The sequence below is a fragment of the Muscardinus avellanarius genome, assembly GCF_963383645.1.
Source record: "Muscardinus avellanarius genome assembly, chromosome: 4".
Lineage (NCBI taxonomy): Eukaryota > Metazoa > Chordata > Mammalia > Rodentia > Gliridae > Muscardinus > Muscardinus avellanarius.
The window spans coordinates 51,179,047-51,200,422 of NC_137789.1; the positions used below are offsets into that span (position 1 = coordinate 51,179,047).

General features: G+C 35.2%; 1 protein-coding gene across 1 annotated transcript in view; it reads left to right on the forward strand.

The window, feature by feature from the left end:
- MMP16 (matrix metallopeptidase 16) overlaps nucleotides 1-21,376 on the forward strand; it is a gene marked incomplete at both ends in the record, with an annotated part of 275,992 nt that overhangs the window by 227,064 nt on the left and 27,552 nt on the right. Inside the window, one exon of the mRNA XM_080693638.1 lies at nucleotides 13,384-13,522. Within this exon, the coding sequence (XP_080549764.1) occupies nucleotides 13,384-13,522 (139 nt within the window). The remainder of the gene's footprint in view (nucleotides 1-13,383; nucleotides 13,523-21,376) is intronic.

Genomic DNA, 21,376 nt, shown 5'->3' on the forward strand with positions numbered 1-21,376 from the left:
CCAAAGAATAGTAAGATAATGTCCATCAGAATCACACTATGTTTTAAGATGTTAAAAAATCACCAGAAAGGCTGATGGTATAGATCACTGATAGAGTATATGCTTAGCATGTGCAAGGCCCTGAGTTTAATCTTCACCACCACAAAAAAAGAGAAAGAAAGAAAGAAAGAAAGAAAGAAAGAAAGAAAGAAAGAAAGAAAGAAAGAAAGAAAGAGAAAGAAAGAAAAGAAATGGCCAGTAAGTTTCAAGATCTATGTCCTGGGATCCATAGGTCAGCCTGTCTCCAGTAATTCAGACTCTAAATTCAGTCAATAAACCAAACTCAAAGAAGTCTGGTTGAAGCATTAGCTAAAATGGTAACTGATCAACTTACAATTACAATTATAATTATTATAGAAAACCATGAATTATTTATGCTCAAGAAGATTCTGTATCATAATCCACATTGTATTCAGAAGACTGCTTCTATAGCAGCTAGGCAGTCTTAATAATGTCCATTAAGTCAACATTTTTATTTTTTATTTTTATTTTTATTTTTTGGTGGTACTGGGTTTCCTGGAAGCCCTTCTACCGCCGGGCTACACTCCCAGACCTATTTTATATTTTTGAAACAGGGTCTCTTATACCAGCACGGCTGGCTTCGAACTTGAGCGATCCTCCTGTCTCCGCCTCCCAAGAGCGGGGATTACAAGCGTGCGTCACCACTCCCGGCTCTAAGTCAACATTTTTAGGTAGCTCACCACTACCAATGTTAATGTTAGCATAATTACTTTTTTTAAATTTTTATTGGTACATTGTCATCATACATCTTAATGGGATACAAGATGTACATGCATACATCACCCAATTAGCCCTTACCCAATTGTGTTAGCATAATTAAATTTGTACACTGTGACATATGTTAAGGTTTCAAGACATATTTCTCTGAATGTTATTGAAGATCCCCTGACCAACATCTGCTTTCTAGACAATATGCAATCTAATTTTCCCATTTGCAAAATCTCGATTTACACTAGATTTATTTATATATTCTATGGTACATAGCACCTGAGGCTTAAATAACTTTCTTCATTTTTAGTATATTTGCCCACATCCCAGTCTCAGCAGGAGATAGCCACTATCACTTGAGTGAGTCTTGCCTATAGATGACCGAATTCATCTATTGTAGACTAACCTTTTTTCCACTTTCATTAAAATTGAACCTATGTCTACAATATATAAATTTGTAGCTACTGCATTTCAGATAGAAAGCATGGTAAATATGTTAAAGATCAATTTTTGAAAAAAAGAAAATGTATTTTAATTTAAAAATGCCTCTTTCTTTCAAAATGAACTTATTTCCAATGTGAATAACTTTAATCTCCTTTCTTGTCCAATGCATTCATTGTATTATTCATGTGATAAATATTCATAAGGTGACTTCCTTTGCCAGGCAGCATTTTAGAATCTGACGATATCTCAGTGAGCTTTACAAAATTCTTCTCTTCTAAGTGAGTTTTATTTGGGTAAAGAAGGAGACAGAGAAACAATCTACAAGCAATAATTTGCCTATATTCTTTTTTTAGTCATTAATGGTAAAAAATAAATAGTTTGAATCAGAATAACTATTTTACTTAATTACAATGATTACTTCTTACTGATTAATAAAACTTGTAGAAAACAGCTATGAAAATAAGTAACTTTCACTGGGTCTCAAAGTGAAGCTTCTGTAGTTGAAGAATGAATTTTAAAGAGTCAACAGGAAAGAAGAAAATGCTTTCCTGTTTCAAAGATTTTTTCAAACACAGTAGAGACTGCTCTTTCCAGTCTAGCTTGGCAGTTTGAACATAGATATGTATGATTACATTAATGGGAATGATACTTAATAAGTGATAATACTGTATAAGCTAGATCATATAAGACATATTCAGACCACTAAAACTATTTCAGTATTACCCAGGTCAGCTTTATTTTCTTTCAGTGTTCAACATTAAATTTGGCATTGAATGAAAAAGAAATGCATGTTTTGTAAAGCTCTGTAAAAATATGTGACATGGACACCTTTTTAGTTATAATCAGTATTATAAAAGTAATTTCCTAAACTGTCAAATAATTGGTAATCTTTGCTAATGAATGTGCACACCAATTAGAGGACAGGTAAGCTGGACCATGCATCACCAATTCACTCACTGTATGCATAAAGTAACTCACTAAGTCAGTTTGCCTCTCTAAAATAATAGTTAGATGTAGTCTGAATCAAGAACAAAAAACGTTGATCCATAAATATCAAATATTAAAAACATTATCAGTACAAAATGAGTTTTATATTGTGTTATATTGTCAATAGTAGAGACTAAACCTCATGCATGTTATGGAAGCACTGTACCCCTGAGCTGCATGTATATCTAGCCCTTGTTAATTTGTTTTGAGACAGTGGCTTACTAAATTGCCCAGGCTATCCTTGATCATGCAATCTTTCTGACTCAGCTTTCTGGGTAGCTAGAATGATAGATATGTGCTGCCATGTCCAGTAGAATTAGCTTTACACAATAATGAATAACCAATTCTTCAAGAATAGATATGTGGCATAAAGTGAGATTCATCTATATTCGTGATATGTATAAAACTAATTACAATTGCAATTTTATTTTAACCACACAAAATAAATTGAAAATTGATGAAATCTTGCATAAAAGATAAAGAAGATTGTATCTGTCTCTTCCTATATAAGCTGAAGACAGAAAGAAAAAAGTAATTTCCTCAACTCACTGTTTTTTCTAACTGTTCCTCTCCTTACTTCTATGTGAATTTGAATCCATATGAGGATATACAGGCAACATTACATATTCATAATTACACTAGAACTACAAGCATTATCTCCCAACATACAAGATGCAAATGAGGATAGCTTTGCATTCGAAATACTATACATGATTAAGCAAGGAGGAATTTTTCCAGCTACATAAATGTGTTACAAAAACCCACTTTTTTTTTCTCTTAACACTTGGAGCCTAACTTGACTTATTCCTTATTATTTGTAATTTTTTTCACTTAGCACTCTCACTGTGGGAATGTGTGTTTCATTATTTAGCATGTATTTCTTTATCTAATTTAACTGCTTCGTACCTAAGTCCTGGAAGTAACATACTTCCCTCCTGAAATCCCCAGTGTCATATTTTCTAAACATCTGCCCCTTAGACATAGCACAGTACCCTACCACCTGCCACATCCTCCCTCTTCTGCATGTATTTTCCCTTTCTTTTCTCCCTTTCTCACTCCCTCATTTTAATACCTGTTTTCTTAGATTTGTTTTATTGATCATGGCATTAGTCACCCCATCACGCTGCTGCCCATTCTGTTCAATATCACATTTGTGTACACTTGCCTTCAAAATTGCATACTCTCTCCTTAGTGACCACCCCACCTTCTTAGTACATGCACTCCACCACATGTGCATGTGCTAAGAAGCTGGACCCTGCATCACCAATTCACTCACTGTATGCATAACTCCTCCCCTTCTCCCAACCCACTCACCTTTCCCATCAGACTGCTGGAGCATCAATTTTTATGTGCTTTCTTCCCCTGTGATAGATGTCAAGTTCCTTTTCTCTAACACTCTTAAGGTTTCTCTATGAAACTTGAGCCATTACCATCCTCTCTCAACATCACACACTTCTTAAATTTCTCTTCTTCTAAGTAAAGGAGAGATAACACCTCTTTCAGACCAAAATGACTCCTGCCAATGTTTGTCTGCTTCTATGCATTCAGGAAGCTTCAAATTTCCTGTGTCAAATTCATTTCCTTCCTCTTCTATCTTTAGACTGCTATTTGCTCAGAATAGTTTTCAAAAATTATTTTACCATGTCAACATAATTGTTCAGGGTTCTGTTATTCAGAGGGATGCGTAGAGATCCATTTGCTTATTTTTTACTTTATAGAAGTTTCTCCAATTTGTTTCATTGGATAGAAATGCGCCCATATCTCACTGCCTTGAATTTGCAAAGCTTGTGATCTTGGGCCTTTCATACAGCCTCACTTTCCCTGCTCTGTCAAGTTGTTTGTTGAAGACTCACTTTGAGTGTAAGGAAGGGCAGTTACCTTTTGAACTCTGTTTTTAAGTAAATAAACCTCCACAGGGCAGAGGAGGCAGAAAAACTGCTCTCCAGAGCACATTAGCATAAAGCAATTAGGGAATGTAATGAGGATTAGTCTCTTCTGTTATGGCAACAACTGCTCCTGAACTCCGCAACAAACTCACTCAGGAATCTTTCTGGTCTTCTTGCTTTGTAACCTCTTGGGAATTCTCTGCCCCTTCTACCCTTATCTCTTGGGAGCAAATTTCTAATTCAACATAGGCCTTTAACAATTTGTTGACAAGTAACTTTGCCATCCCTTTGAAAGAAAAATAAAAATCTTTTCCAGTGGCACATTCCCTCCTGGGCCACCTCCTGTCTCCCCCACCCCTTTGTTAAAGCCTCTACACTTGCTCAGAGCTTGAGTGGAATCTACTGGGGATGACTTCTGTTCAATGTGTTGTACTTCATGTTGACTGCCAGCTCTGCATCTTTCAACCTGATGAGTTTCTATTTGTGTAATATGATGAGGTCTGGGGATAAAGAATGTTTCTGCAGACTCAACTAAAATATCTCCCCCAAGCACCAGCTCACCCCTTCAATCTTTCTGTATTATATTTTGAAACATCTCCCTTTCCCACCCTGCACAGCACCACTGGGTCTTGACATATTGGCAAGAATTAGAGGAGGTATAGGATTCTATGGGAATAAACATGAGGGTCACCTAAAAGGTAAGATGAGTCTCTGGGGGTAGGAGGCATAGCTTCAAGTAAGTATTCCTAGAGGAGGTGAAGCATGAAGTGAGCCTTTAAAGAGGGAGACAGGGCACAAGGATGATAATGATGCTCAGAGGGAAGAGTATAGCATCTAGAGACAGACTGGCCAGTCATAATCTTCATGCAGTGCTGGTAGTTGTGGTAACATAGGAACAGAAAAGAGGCTCCAAAGGTCACTTACATTTAATATTGGCCAATCTGTCCCCCTCAGTTCCAGGCCAAGGGAATGACTTGCTGATTCATTTTGTCTTATCTCTGTGTTTCTCTTCCTATCTTTGAACACTCATTCAACAAATATTAACAGCCACAATTCCAGGGCCTGAGGGATACAGTGTTTTAATAAGACAGATGAGGTGCATGCTCTGATAAGAACGAATAAGCAAGATCATTTCAGAGGACAATGGGGATTATAAAGAACATAAAACAGGAAGCTTTGATAGAAAAAAAGATTAAGGAGACATCTTTTGAAGGAGTGGTCAAAAACTAAGTTTAATTCAATGTCCTAAGTACTTTGGGTAAAAATAGCCCTATACTTTTATTCAGCAGGAACATAGCTTTTATTGCAAATGAGACATCTTTCTTCGGGTCAGAAATAAAAGGGATGGTAATTCTTGATAGGTGTGCTAATGACACAGCTGTTTTCCAGCTCATTATATTCCTAAGTGGTAGTTCCCATTTTATAGAGGCAGCAATAATAGCATTTTACAGGGCATTTGGAAATCATTGTTTGCCTTTCTTCCTCTCGAGACTGAATATACATTCTTAAGGAGTTCTCTTAAAAAAATTTTTTTTAAATTTCAGAATTGCTAGTACAGTAAAAAGAACGAAACCTTTTATATGTTTTCAGCACTTAATTATATGGCAAGTGAATTGAAATTTAGATCACCCTGCCAATAGCCATAATCTTCAGAGCCCAAAGGAAGGAGGGGAAAAAAAAGAGTAAAATGTCATATTATTGTGCATTGCCTTGGCATATGGAGTTTGTTGACTGCTTTCTCTAAATATACAATAATGAAGGTACTTTTTTATACATAGGTTTTTTTCTTTATCACAACCATCACCAAGTGCTTCTTAATAATACTAGATTTAAGAAGAAATTGAAACATATCTAAGGACTTAAAAAGAAAACAGGGTTGGCACACAACCATCTTACTCCCCCCGCCCCTCAGGTCTTTCTAGGCTAAGACTAAGCCACACTTTTGTATAGTAACCCTTCTTAACCATTCATTATTTATGTATGAAAATAGCAAAAAAAAATGCTTATTGGTAGTATTTCATATACATCATTGGATTATGCATCAATTATAAATTTTTACATTTTAAGAATTAATAAGCTCTGAGTTTGGGTTTATTAAATACTAATTAATAAGGTAGTGGTTTTCGCCTAACATATCACTTACCTTTTGGTATCCACCCAGAGTTTTTAATATCAATTAATCTGAAAGCAAAGTATTTCTTAAAAATCATTTGGAGACAGCCAGGTGTGGTGGCACACTTGCAATCTCAGTATTTAGAAGGCTGAGACAGGAGGATTGCGTAGATTCAAAGCCAGCCTTAGCTACTTAGTGAGGCTCTTAACAACTTAGTAAGACCCTGTTTCCAAATAAAATAAAATAAAAAAAAAACAGATCTGGGAGTATGGCCTAGACGTAGAAAGCCCCTGGCTTCCATCCCCTGAACCACACATACAAAAAAGTCATTTGGAGACTATAAATTTTGTCATATTAATTTGGCACAAGTAGTGAACAAAATATTATAAAGATGTTAACTCTTTCCTTAGAAACACCTAAATACATTTCATTTTATTTGTTTGTGTGTTTATTTTTGTGGTACTGGGGATTGAACCCAGGAGCATTCTGCCTCTGAGCTACACCTCCAGCACTATTTTTTATTCTTTATTTTGAAACATAGGCTCACAAAATTAAGGAGGGCCTCATTAAGTAGCTGAATCTGGCCATAACCTGTGACCCTCCTGTCTCAGCCTCCCAAGTACTGGGATTACAAGCATGAGCCACCATGCCTGGCTTGTACATTTTATTAATTAAAACATTTTACTTTTCTAAATCCAAATGTTAACTGTGAAAGATGACAATTTGGAAAAAAAGTAGGTAAATTTCATAATTGTGAATTAGAAATGACTTAAAGGAAAAACTCATGAATACAATTCCCTTCCACTGTTACAGTGAATTTAATTTTAAGCGTTTTTCAAAAATGCAAGACATTTTCAGAGTGTTTGACCCACTGAGATATACTCCTGCATCATTTCTCCCAGAAATGTCTGGTTGATCTGGGATTGATGAGCCCTGAAAATTGTGTCTGCAAAATCACTGCAGACATTCAGGATGGTCTTAGTGGAAAAATCTGTTCTAATGGTTACTTTGAACAGGTTTCCCACTGTTTATAAACCAAAACCAGCTTGTGTCAGCTGTTGTGATAAAATAATGAAAGCTTCCCTGAATGGCATTATCTTTGCCAGATACATCTATTAACCTTCTCTTAGTAGTTTTATTTTTTTCTTCTCTACTTTATAATCTTACTTATTTTCTCCCGTGTTGTAAAAATTTTATAACTAATTCAATGTGAATAGCTTTGTTCTCATTCTTAAATGCCATAACACCTTCAATAACTTTCTTTACACACAATAAACCCAGAACAATAGTTTGGTTTGAAATTAATGAAATTTTAATACCCTTGTACGATCTCATGACATGTGATTCTGTTTCAGGTCCACACATATTATGGTCAAATGGAGCGTGTATTAAATATAATTATGTGGTACAAAATAGATTTTTGTTCTTTATAAATGCATATCGATGGTGGTTGTAGCTCTATTTATAGTAGCAAATTTAAAAGGCTACTAGGTAGAATGAACTTATGTTTGCTAAATAAAATAGTATTTATCCATCACAAATATTTGTAAAGATTATATAACATTTTATCATAAGGTAATTGACTATATTTTTAAATCAGAATATGTTTTCAAATTTTATTATGTAAACTTCTAAAAATACAGAAAAGTTGTAAGAAAGAGTACATTCACACCTAAAATTTAGATTCAACAACTGTTAGTATTCTTTACATATGTGTGTTTGAATATAAGCAAACATAAGCAATATTTATATTTTACCAATATTTAGATCTAAATCTATACAACAATATTAATATATATAAAAGTTTTCCCCCATATTCTTTTCTATAGAGAATAGCACACTTTTTCTTTTCTTTTTTTCTTTTTGTTTAAGGGAAAATCAATTATTTTATTTTAGTAAATTATTGGCTTTGGAAGCAGTCAAAAATAATAATTATAGTTCCACAATAGAAAACTACATCTAAATTAAAATTGTGATGTTTACCATATGGTATGATTCATAACTTCAACTGGAAATCCTGGACAGTTTGCTTTTGAGGGAAGCCCCTCACAAGAGAGCATAGTCCTACCTTCATATCCATAGGTTTGGTCCCAAGACTTCCAGCTGATGCCACAATCAAAGGATATTTAAATCCTTGTATGAAATGGTACAGTCTTTGCCTATATATTAGATATCCACAAATGATAGCATAAAAATTCATTTCCATTGTATATATGATTTTGTGTGATATCTTATTGCATTATATATTTTTTCACTTGAAAGAATGTTCCTTCATTGGGGGCAGATTACTAAAGGAAGGATTACTGGGTCAAAGAACAGACACAGCTGTATCTGTACTGCTTCCAGATGTCCCCTATTGATCTTCACAGGTGTTACGCCATTTTGCACTCATACCAGGAATGTATGAGTGAGACTATTTCTACAAACCACAACATCAAAGCAATCTTTTAAGAAAGATATGGTATCCCAGAGTAGTTTCAGCTTACATTTCACTGATTGTAAGTGAGGCTGTACATCTCTCCCTGTTTTACAAACTTTTATTTTTCTCAGCTGTGTGTAAATGTCTCTTACAGTTTAATTTTTTTAGGCTTGGGGTTTTTCTTGATTTTTTAATAGTTCTTTATATATTAGAGTAATTGACTCTTTGGGTTCAGGGATACCCTTTGTCATGGGTTTTTACTTTGCCAATGGCCTTTTGTTTAAAAAAAAAAGATGTTTTTTTATTTAACCATATTATGTGAAGACAAAATAATTTTTTGTGTAATGTTGTTCTGGCTAATTTCTAAAAAATAAATTAAAAAAGTGTTGTAGACTTCTAGATCCAAAACATCTTAGATTTATCAAATTGGTACTTTTTGCATTTCATCATTGTCAATAACAAAGATTTGATCACTTTTCCAAGAGATTATGGTGATACATTTTTAAATTTGGGCCACTTGGAAAAACTTTTTGTTATAATAAGTGAAACTATTCTATTTCCATTGGATACATTTTATTACTAAAAGTATTGGGTGGGTGATGAAATCAAATACCTCTCGAAGATATTTTTAAAATAAATGCATTTAACCTAATAGTTATTAGCCATGAGCATCAATTTTTATTTCAGTAAGATCAGTAATTTTAGACATGATTTAGAGACACATACTTGAATAGAGTCTATTATTAAAAACCTCTTAATAGTACATTTTATGAGAAATCTCAATTCTTTGCTTTTTCTTTCTACTAGTGATGTCCCTGAGAGGAGTCCCACCCAAGGTGACAGTGTCAGCTATTTAATAAATACAGCCGTTCCAGAGCACAATTTGCCTTTTGCTACTTTTAACAGTGGGCACCAGCCAACTTACACTCAAATTCCCTCTTTCTTCTTGTCCCTTCAAAAGAGCAGTGGCCCTAGCTGAGTAAACATTTGGACTTCCACCTTACCTCTTTGCCGACTCCCACTTCCTGCCCAGGTGTCCATTACTTACTCTCAAATTGCTGCCTCCCAATCCAGCCACCTGATAAGAGCAGTCAGGTAGGTGCCTCAGACATCTCTTGATGCTTGAGGGAAAGTAACAGCAAATTCAGACCTACTGCATTTCTTCCTCTGCCATTTATGCAACAGGATAAATAATTTTTCTCTCATTGTACATGGAGTTGGAGTTGAATAATTTTGTCTCTCTCTTTTTTTTTTTACTCTTGTTACATATCTGATTTCATTTTCAACAGACACTCTCCTTGCCACATCATAAGCCTCAAAAACAACACATGATCGCTGGTGAGCACATCTGTACTTATGTACATAAGTTTATTTTAATGCTAATGAGTTCACTTGACTCGAATGTGCACTTCATAAGTCAGTTTGATATCCATGCTAAGTAATTACTGTGGTTTAAACAATCTCACATAGATGCGTTTTCATCTTATGGTAATTTGGCAAAAAAAAAAATGTGTTGGTCTCTTTATACCTAAAGTCAAAACAAAACTTACATTGTTTGCAAGGATTAAAAAAAAATGTGTTTTTTCCTCCATGGTTCAAAGAACATCACTCCCTTCTTGGAAAAGAAGAAGAATTTTTTTATATTTTTGTGACACCCACATAGTTTTTATTTTTTAAATTAAACATCTTGACTATAAAGGGGAAAATCTTAGTCTTAACTTTAAAGTTTAGGCTTCTACAAGGATCTCTTACATTGACTTTGATCTTCCCTCCCTAAGTTTTGTTTTCTTTCAAGAGATATTTATGAAGAATCTACTATGTGCAAGGCACTTTTCTGAAAATGGGGAACCATAAGTGAACAAAAGACAGGCAACCTTGCCATGGTGGAGCTAATATTCTTGTAAAGAGGAAATTAACAGCAATAAAGTAAAGCAAGTACTTTGTAAAACATTGATAAATGCAACAAAAGAAAGGGAAGCTGGGAAGGGAGGTGGAGACGCAGAAGATGTGTGTGGATGGAGGGTGGGACTTCAATTTTAGATAGGTAACCAGAGAACTTTCATTTTATAAGGAAGATTTGTACAAAAGCCTAAGTACCATCTTAAGTTTTTCTTTCTGTATGAATTTTTCACAAGTCCTATTTTTGAAAGAGTAATCTAGTAATCGTGGTAGGAGACACTATGGCTCCTGGTCCTGGACATATATTAAGTTTTCAGTGGTGTTTTACTCTGCTCTAATGCCTAGGAGTGTGCATCTCTGTGATGGAATACTTTCTAAATTATTGGCACTATTGTTTTCTGCTAAACTGAGAAGTTATGAATAAGTTGAATAAAGGCACAGCTGGATGATCTATAATTTAAAGACTGCCAAGGCTTCTGTCAGGAAGATGTAGTCATGGATTCATCTGTGGTTTCACATCACCTTCTGAATTTTTATAAATCGACTCTGCTAATCTTGAGGCAGAATTTTTATTTCTCCCCTTATTAGTGGTAAGCTTGGATCATATTCTCATCTTTGGTCAGCAGCATGCCTGTTCCAAAGAGCTTCTAGCCCTGTCTCAATACCTAGGGATGGTCTGGCATTGTGAAGAGCTTCCTTGGGAAAAATTGAAATATTGTCCATGGTTTTCACCTGGCTTTTTAAACACAGAGAAGAGCTGTTCCATAAAGAATCATGGTTGGTTATTTATTTATTAGAATGCAATAGGCATCTAGTCATTTTTATTTATTATTTTGGTATGTAGTTTAAAGTGCTTTAGCAAATATATTTTATTTAGAAATTGACATGGTTTAAAATTCAGTTAAAAGCCCTGTTATAGATAAAGAAACATGCTATTGTTTTTGCTCTTCCTCTTTCTTTTCTATGATCAGAATATTACCTGCTCACATTCTGTTAGTGATTAGCTCCTGATCATCTTACTAATGTTATTTCCCAATCTTTTCACAAAATAATGTTTTTTTTATTTTAAAACCCATTTAATTTTTTGGCTGCATATGGATTCAAACATTTATTAATTTAAGCTATCCCATACCATGAAAATATCAAGAAAATGTTTTCAACATAATAAACTCTTGGGAGAAAGAAATACATTCCTGAAATCATAACACAGCTAAATCTAAAGAGGAAATAATGAATAACTGTAAACAGAAATCTAAATAGGAACTGTGGGGTAACTAATTTCCACGTAATTTTAAAATTAATAACAACCAAAAAGTTGACTAATGCCATTTGCTCAGTCCTCAGGATGTCCTATACATGTAATAGGATAATTATGCTATGAGTTAGATATTAATTTGTAATTAACTCAATGACTAGAATAAGTTGAAAGCCAAGCGTTGTGGCACATGCTGGTAATCTCAGCATTCGGTAGGCTGAGGCCCGTGGATTGGGGTTCCCGGACAGACTCAGCTACTTAGCGAGATCCTTCACAGCTCAGTGAGACTCTGTTTCAAAAAAATTTAAAAAGACTAAAAAATAGGGCTGGGGGTTCAGCTTGGAGGTATAATGCCACTAGGTTCCATTCCCAGTACTGCAAATAATAATAATAATAATAATAATAATAATTTGTAAACTCTGAGCCATTGAGCTTTTAGTTAATCTCTTTTATATGATTATTCAAAAGGTTTAAAAAAAAAACCTTTAAGCCAGGCGTGGTGGCACACGCTTGTAATCCCCATGCTTGGGAGGTAGAGAAAGGAGGATCGCGCAGGTTTGTAGCCAGCCTCGCTTGTTTAAGAGACCCTGTTTCCAAATAAAAATATTATAAAATGGGTGTCTGGGAGTGTAGCCTGGAGTTAGAAAGGTTTCCAGGAACCCCAGTACCACCAAAAAAAAAAAAAAAAACTTTAATATTGAAGTACATTTAGGTGGGGCAAGGTTTATTTTTATCATTTTATCAGAAATCTAGGACTCCTAAATAGAGAGGAGGGATGTATCTGTATGAACATATGAATAACTGGTAAATGTGAGACAGCCCAGGTGTGGGAAAGTGCTATAATAAGTCATTAATTAATATCTAATTTGGGAGAAGAAAGCAGAAAAAAGGCAACAAATAAAAACATAGCATTTCTATGCTACATATCTTTCTGTATAGTATGATTATTAGCTGAAAAACTTATATCATCAAATATATTATTTTGGTATAATTTTTTCCATTAGTATTTATGTTGAAACATATATGTTATTAATATTTAATCAACTTTATATATACTGTGATATGCTCAAGATAAATTTTCAATACAAATTTATTTATTTAAGGTGGCCATATATCTAATCAACCAAACTGGCCCATATATGGTCATGAGTGCTCTGCTTCTGGCTAAGCAGGACAGTGTGTGTAACATGTGCATATTGGGAGATATGGCCTCTTGTTTAATCCCCTGCATCTTAGGTGTGGAGATCTTGCATATGTCTTGAAATGCCAGGAGGCATACATGGGCATAGTGTTACTCAACTCATTAGAAAGCTGACTTAATCCCCGAAGGTAAAGGATTTTTGTTCATCTAGAAGTCCCTGGAACTAATGTTCAACGGTAAGGTCAAGTATTTTGATGTTATGATTTTAACCACCCTGTATAGTTTAGATATTGCAGAGTTAACTACAAAACCTTGTGTGATCACTATGCCAAGTTGGGTAGCTCTTTCACTGACTGTTTTGATGACAAAGAGCCCCTCTCACCTTGAAACCCATCCACCCAACCACTGCATAGTGATATGCTGCAGAGGCTGGCAGCTGTGCTGAGGATAATGCTTCTGCTTGTTTTGCAGGACCAGTGGTTTTGGCGCGTGAGAAACAACAGGGTGATGGATGGATACCCCATGCAAATTACGTACTTCTGGCGAGGCTTACCTCCTAGCATTGATGCCGTTTATGAAAACAGTGATGGGAATTTTGTCTTCTTTAAAGGTAAGGATGCTTTTCATGTCTGGTCATGTTGTAATTTGTTTATTTTGTCCGGGGCCCTATGACTTAGATAGAGATGAATAAATAAACCCTATTAACTGGGATCAGAGAGCCAATGGATTTTAGGGAGGGGGGGATGTATGTGATGAAAAATATAAATAAAATTAAAATAATTTTTAGTTTTTAATTTATATTCTCTTATATAATATTCTCATGTGTAAATCAAATTTGAAGGCGATCACTGGGAACTTTTAGTTGGGGCTTAAAAGCACTAAAAAAATAAAATAAGGCATAGTAGTATATGTAACTGTCAACACAGATACTTGGGAGGCTGAGTCAGGAGGTCACTTGAGCCTCAGAGTTTGGGGACAACCTGAGCAGCATAACAAGACAGACAGGAGGGAGAGGAAAGTAGTAATATTATACATTTATACATTTTTATTTGTTTATTTATTTCTAGAATATTTGGAATTTTCTCTTGTTTTTTGTGCAGTGATGCAGTGAAATATATTTTATAACTTGTTTTAAAGTATGGTCTTTGAAACTTTATTGGACTTAGTTTATATAATTACTTTCCAGTAAACTAAAAACTAATCATAGATGTGAGGAAAATTTATGAGTAGAAAAACCCGCCTAATATTAGTACTACAAAATTTATTGTTGGTTATGTATCTGAGTGATGAATTTTAATTTGACAACTGTTATCGATTGGCAGGCAAAAGTAAGATTGCCCGGTAAAGTGAACTTCACCAGGTATCTGTCCCTCCGTCTTCAAACTTGCTAATATTCAAAACAATAAACCCTAAACCCGGGGGAGAACAGAGGGACTAGAGACAGGCTGAGCCTGAGCTGTGAGGAGAACATGTCTGAGCCCAAAGTGAGACGTGCAGTGTAGAAAGAACACGCGCGACCGTGTTGCCCAAGAGCCTGAAAAGCTGAAAGGAAGTGGAAACGGGATACAGTTGAGAGAAGAAAAAGAAAATATTAACTAAGAGAAGTAATCATTCTCAGCATCAAACGAATGATGTGTAGTAATGAGAAGACTAAGGAAAACATCCTACTGAGGAAAACTTGTAATACTTTTTTTTAGCTGTCAGATGTTTCTTTTTTTAAATTTTTTTTAAATTTTATTTTATTGGTGCACTGTATTCATACATCATAGTGGGATACAAACTTTTGTAGACATACATGCACACATCGCCCAGTCAGCCCCCACCCGATCCCCACCCCATTCTCTCCCCATCCCTCCTTCCCACGCTTGGCTTAGTGGTTGACATCTAGTATTATAGCAATTTATCCAAAATTAAAAATGATAATCTCACATAACAGTTTCATTTGTCTGATACCAAGCGTTTGATGATTTAAAGATAGCATTTCAATATTTCTTTTTGCTTTCTTTCTTACCAGAGAATATTTTTTTCTGTTTTTTTTATCATACATGTACACATCAAACAATTAGCCATTACCAAATCCCCATCCCATTCCCTCTCCATCCCTCCTTCCCATGCTTGGCTTAGTGATTGACTTTGATATGTTTAAGTACATCAGGTGTTTCCTATCCCCTCAGTTAAGTCACCTTATTTGCTCCTCTATAGAATCTCCTTCTTCATCTAGAGTTCCTCCTGTTAGCCATTTCTCCCTTGCTTTCGCCTATTAAGGAAAGCATCCGATTTCTTATTTTTTGTGACTGACTAATCTCATTATGCTAAATGTAATACATTTTTTTAAGTGAAGTTCAAACTACCTATATAAAATGAAAGCTTGTTCCTAGATTTATTTTCTTCTTATTGATTATTGCCTGAAAAACAGAGGCAGTGTAGTTTATTAGGTATATAGCATTCTATAAGCTCTGGGGTTTTATCACCATTTTGAACCTCTACTAGCTACATGAATCGGGAAAGTTGCTCAGTTCTCTTTCCCTTGGTTTTCTCATCTGGAAAATGAGGTTTATATTATTCCCCATCACAGTATTATTTTAAGGTCTAAATTATTACTATATCTGGAGTACTTGGCACATGTGTGCTCTGAATAAATGCCAGCTGTTACGGCTTCTGGCCAGATTGCTGTGTTATGCCCCTTCTGCTGCTCTACGGTGAATGTGTAAAGGGTAGGCATGTTTTATACCACAGGGACAAAGCCAAGACACCACCTAAAAGTTGAGAATTTGAGAGGCATCGGGATAATGAAAGGAAATTCCCCTCCCAAGCACCCTTCTCTAGTCCCATGAGTAGTAGCCACAGAAAGATGGAAGGCATTCCTCAAGGTAGCCGCAGGCTTGAAAGCTCCATCTAGGTATAGGATCAATAGTGCTCTCTAACAAAACGGCCTCAGGACAAACTGCCACCATCATAAATCAGGTTGTGACAGCTGATTTCTGCCTCGGGGCCTCTCACTTTAGTTTGCCTTTCATCACTTGTGGATTAGCTGGCTCTAGTCCATCTTTCAGCAGCCAACATAAAAGGCGTACTCTAAGTGTCCTCCCACCCGTCCTGTTTAACTAATACCTTCCAGAGAACATGTAGAAATTAAAAATCACCTACAATATGTTGGTGTGGGTTTCATTAGAGATGGAGCTTATTTGTGTTTTCTTGGCACCACTGTATTTTCAATTCCTAAAACAGTGCTGGGTGCATAACAGGTGCTCAACACACATTGTAATAAAAATAGCACCATTAAATACTAATTTGGCTCTGTTTGGTGCTTCTCATGGAATGGTGCTAATAACAGCAATAAGTTTGGCTCTTGTCACAGAATAATTTAACTTCTAGAATGTTGTACTTGTTGGGAGTCTCTTCTGATACATGGTTAGTATCAAGAAATGTCTATTCTTTTAACATTTGACACTCCAAGGACCCTGCCTTGTTCCTCTTTCCTCCACTCTACTCTCATCTCCACTTTCTGGTGGACCCCTGAAAGCCCAGCTAGGACCTGATCTCTCCTGCTTCTAATGTCACTGCTATCCAGAGGGGCTTGAAGCTCTGGGTATTCCCAGCAGGACCACCTTCTTTCCAGGTGTCAATATCACTCCTGGCTGCAGAGGTATAGGAGCCCCTGGAAGTGCTAATGGAAACCACTCTCCTTGTCTACCCTCATCAAAACAGCCACAATCAAAATGACAGTCTCTGCTTGACACTGTATCCTTATGGCCTATATCACCTCAACAAATCCAGGACCCCTTTTCTCCACATCCCATCTGCCAGCCCCACTTTTCCCTACAGACCTTGAGGCAACCTGTACCCCTGCTCTAGCAGCCCAGTCTTCTCTTCTCTAGTTTTCTGTGTAGCATCTGACAAACTACATATGTCACCCCTGTATTATTCATGCCCTTCCCACTAGAATATCAGCCACACTAGGAAAAGATATTTTCCTTTTGTACCATCTTATCCCTAATATCCTTTTTATACTTTCTTAATGCATTATAATTATACATCATAATGGACTACAGAGGGATAGAAACAAGCATGCACAAAACACTTCGCGTGTTTCTCTCCGGATCCCACCCTACTTTTTCTCCCACCCCATAGGTGTCAATAAGGTTGTTATTGATGATTTTATATGTATCCATAGCATTATTCAAACTGCCCCCTTCTCCTTCTCCTTAACCCCCTTCGTCACTCCACTGAATTTCACTCAGCCATAAAGAAGAAAATTGTGTAATTTGCATGAAAATGGATGAAACTAGAGAATATTATGCTGATTTTAGCCAGTTTCAGAAAGCAAATAGTTACATGTTTTCTCTCATATGTGGAAACTAGAGAGAAATTGGCTAACAAAAAAGACTTCAGATAAAGGAGTTAGGGCCCCAATATCTTAGACCAGTATTTTAAAGACTTTTTCTGTAATTCACAAACAGTAGATATTTTAGGTTTTATTTTAGCCATCCAGCGTCTATCACATCTTTCTCTCATCCCCTCTCTCTCCCTCTCCCTCCCTCTCTCCTTCTCTCTTTGGTTTGTTTGTATGCTTGTTTTTATAACCTTTAAAAATATAAAAGTTATTCTTGGGTCCAGTGTACTAAACAAAGCAAGACATGGATCATAGTTCACTTGTCATAGACCTCTATCTTATAGGATAACTGGAATTGTAAACACTCAATGAAGACTTCAGTGAACTGAGAATAGGATGTAAACTCTAATCTGTGTTCACAGAGTGATACAGGCTGGCCTCAGATTATATCTGTGATACTGGGACCAGCTTGTATCACTCTGTGAACGCAGATTCGTGTGCTGATGGATTTAAACATTACTATTCTTTAGTTTACTTCCTTCTTCGGCCCTCTTTGTCTTCCTTTTCTTGCTCTTTGACCAAGTGTGGTGGCACACACCTGTAATCCCAGCATTTGGGAGGCTGAGACAGGAGGATCACGGTTTGTTCAGCTACTTTGTGAGGTTATTTGCAGGTCAGTGAGACCCTGTTTCAAAATAAAAAATAAAAAATATATAAAAATAAGCATAATATGTTATACGCATATAAACACTTATAAATATCTAGACATAACTAAATATCTAGACATAATTAAAGCTTAATATGTTTGGATACTTTGTATTTTTAAACTTTGAGTGAAATAATATTTGTACATCTATATTACATGCAGTGAAAATTGGTTTTACAGAAATAATAAAATCATGAAGACATAAAAACTTCTCTTACACATGTGATCAGCTCACTATTTTTAAAATGTCACTGCTTCTTGGAATATTTAAGTAAAAGATATCCAAACACATTACGTGTGGCTTCTGCTTCGAGCCAAAATGTAGTAATAGGGATCAGATACATCATTCCACCTGAAATATATAAAAAGTGAGCAAAGTACATAAAATAATTATTTTGAAGACACAGAATATCAGGAAACAAAGGATAATGAACCCTGAAAGTCAGGACACAAAGATGAGCTCTGAAATTTCCCTAGCTTCCTATCTGGACAGAATTTCCAGGCTGTGGCACAAGATATTTAAATCCAAGCAAAACTCAAAACGATTCTCTCAGCAGAGGGGAGGATACGGGCACAGGATAAAGTAATTGGCAGAAGACTTATAAATTCTCAGTCAGGAGAAAGAGTATGGGAAAATTCAGGGGCCAGGATGGAGACAGTTTTACAAGTTTCCTGAAGCCTAATTGTCATGGATGATATGAAGAGGGCCAGGTAATCTGTGTGCAAATCACCAGTTTTACTACAGAGAAGGAACCACAAACTTAAAATCTTTATCATGAGAAGTAAACCTACCTAATTTTTTTTTTGAAAGGAGACATTTTCTTTATTATTCTGGACAGTAAACACATCTTCCATTATTCAGAGAAAAGATACTGTCTCTATAATTCTGGAGTATTTGGTACATAAATACCTGGAAGTATAGTCCAGAACTAAGACAGCATCTCTGCTTCTAGGACACACTGAAAAGAAAGAAGCTGATAAGAAGCAGAGCTTGAAATTAGAAACATCAGAATATAGTTCAGAGATTATGATGTGAGACTACAATGCACAAATAAAAATACAAAAAATCAATAAGGGCACTCGACTAAAAAATACAAACAGTTCCACAGTATCCCCAAATATCAAATACTGTGGGATCAAACCACAATGGATATTACTTAAACATTGGAATCTATACAATTTTGCTAAATGAAAGTAGACTCAATAACTGTAAAGATAGTATTTTAGTTATGGTTCAGAACACTCCGTATTATTGCAACATGACTTCTAACTAAATTTATCAATAAATTTATTACAATCAAAATTAAAATATTTGCTAGCTTTCTTGTAGTAAGGGTCAGGCTGATTCTAAAATTCATATGAAAAGCCAGGCGTGGTGGCACACTCTTGTAATCCCAGTACTTGGGAGGCTGAAAGAGGAGGATCCAGGATCACGGGCAGCCTCAGCTACTTAGTGAATCCCTTTGCAACCCAGTGAGACCCTCTTTCAAACTAAAGAATAAAAAATAGGCCTGAGGATGTAGCTTTGAGGTAGAATGACCCTGGTACCGCAAATAAATAAATAAATAAATAAATAAATAAATAAATAAATAAAAATTTTATATGAAAAACCCCATATATAGTCAAAAATACTTTGAAAGAACTACTTGGTTTCAAGTCTTATTTTAAAGCCATGATAATTAAGACAGTGTGACACTGGAATAAATATAGAAAAAAATAGATTTATGGAACAGAATAGAGAGTCCAAAAATAGACTCAAACATGTTTGGACAAGTAATTTTTTACTTCAAAAGTTTTCCTTTGGAAGGTACAGTGGAAATTAAGTGGAGAAAAGATAGACCTTTGAATAATGGTGCCAAAACCATTGAATGTTATATTCAGAAAATATTCTAATCCATACTTTTCATCATATACACAAATTAATGATTTTATCATAAATATAAAAGTTAAACCTATTAAACTTCTAGACAAACATTAGTGACAAATGTTTATTACTTTGGCCTAGGAAAGAAATTCTTTTCAAAATCATAATCCATAATAAATAAATTAATTAAAAATTGAAAATTTCTCTTCAAAGGCATTTTTAAGGGAATAAAGACAAATGACAGTCAAGACTCAGTATCTGCCAACCATATATATGAGGAAGGATGTGTACCCAGAATACACATATGGATTCTCATAACTCAGTAAAAAGAAAACAAAACAACTCAATAAAAATGAGCAAAGTATTTGAAAAAAAATCCCATCAAATATGATATATGGATGAGAATCATACACAAAAATGTGTTTAATATTATTAGTAACTAGGGACATATAAGTTTAAACCACAATGAGCTACCACCTCACACCTGTTAAAATGCATAAAATGTAAAGGAGTTTTATGCCAAATGGTGGCAAGATGGAGAAGGACTGGAAACCTCAGACATGAATGACGCAAATGCAAAACTGTATACTCTTTCCAGAAAACAGTCTCATGTAGTTACAGTTGTAATATCACAAAATTGGACACAACTCCAATATCCTCAAGAAGTGAATGGGTAAACAAATTTTAGCCTATCCAAATATAGGAATTCTACTTAACAATGAAAATACATGGCTACCAATTCACACTTCAGCCCAGATGAAGCTCAGAATGATTTTGCTGAGTAAAAGAATTTAGTCAAAATAAAGGAATATGATCAAATGAAATATTCATATAAAGTTCTAGAATACTGATAGAATGTGCCTCAGTGGCTGGGTGCCTGAGGACACATGAGAGTTGAGAGGAAGAAATACAAAAAGGCATGAAGAAACTCAGGGTGATAAATGTGTTCATTACCTTGATTATGTCAATACTTTGACAGGTGTGTGTGTACATGTGTATACATTTATATGTGATAAGCCTTAAATTATATACTTCAAACATATGTTGTTTATTCATGATAATTATATCAGTATAAAGCTGTTTAAAGAAAAATATTTTTATTTAGCAGATAGTATATGTTGGAAGCATTTATACAAAAATGTCATTAATTTAAATATACTGGGCCAGAGGTAGTAGAATTCAATTTCTTTTTTATTCTAGAGCATGTTATTTATGAGCAACTAAATTAATACTGCTCTGGATTTTAGTTCTTTAGCTCACAGTCGAGGAGAAATTCCTCATGCACAGCAGCTGCCCCTGTGAGTTCTAGCAGGAGAACTTCAGCAGAATGAGAAATTGAATCTTAAGAGACTATCTACTGACGATATATTTACAACTTTATGTGATTTCAATTTAATCTTAGATGTTACAATGTGAAAATGACTATAAAATATGTTGACAAACATGTTTTGAATAGTCTCATCATTGCAACTTGACATATTTATCTTTTGCTCCCTAATTTCCTAAGTAATTTTGCTTACTTTTCGTGCTTTACCATTTTATTACATATGCTTCTCTCAAA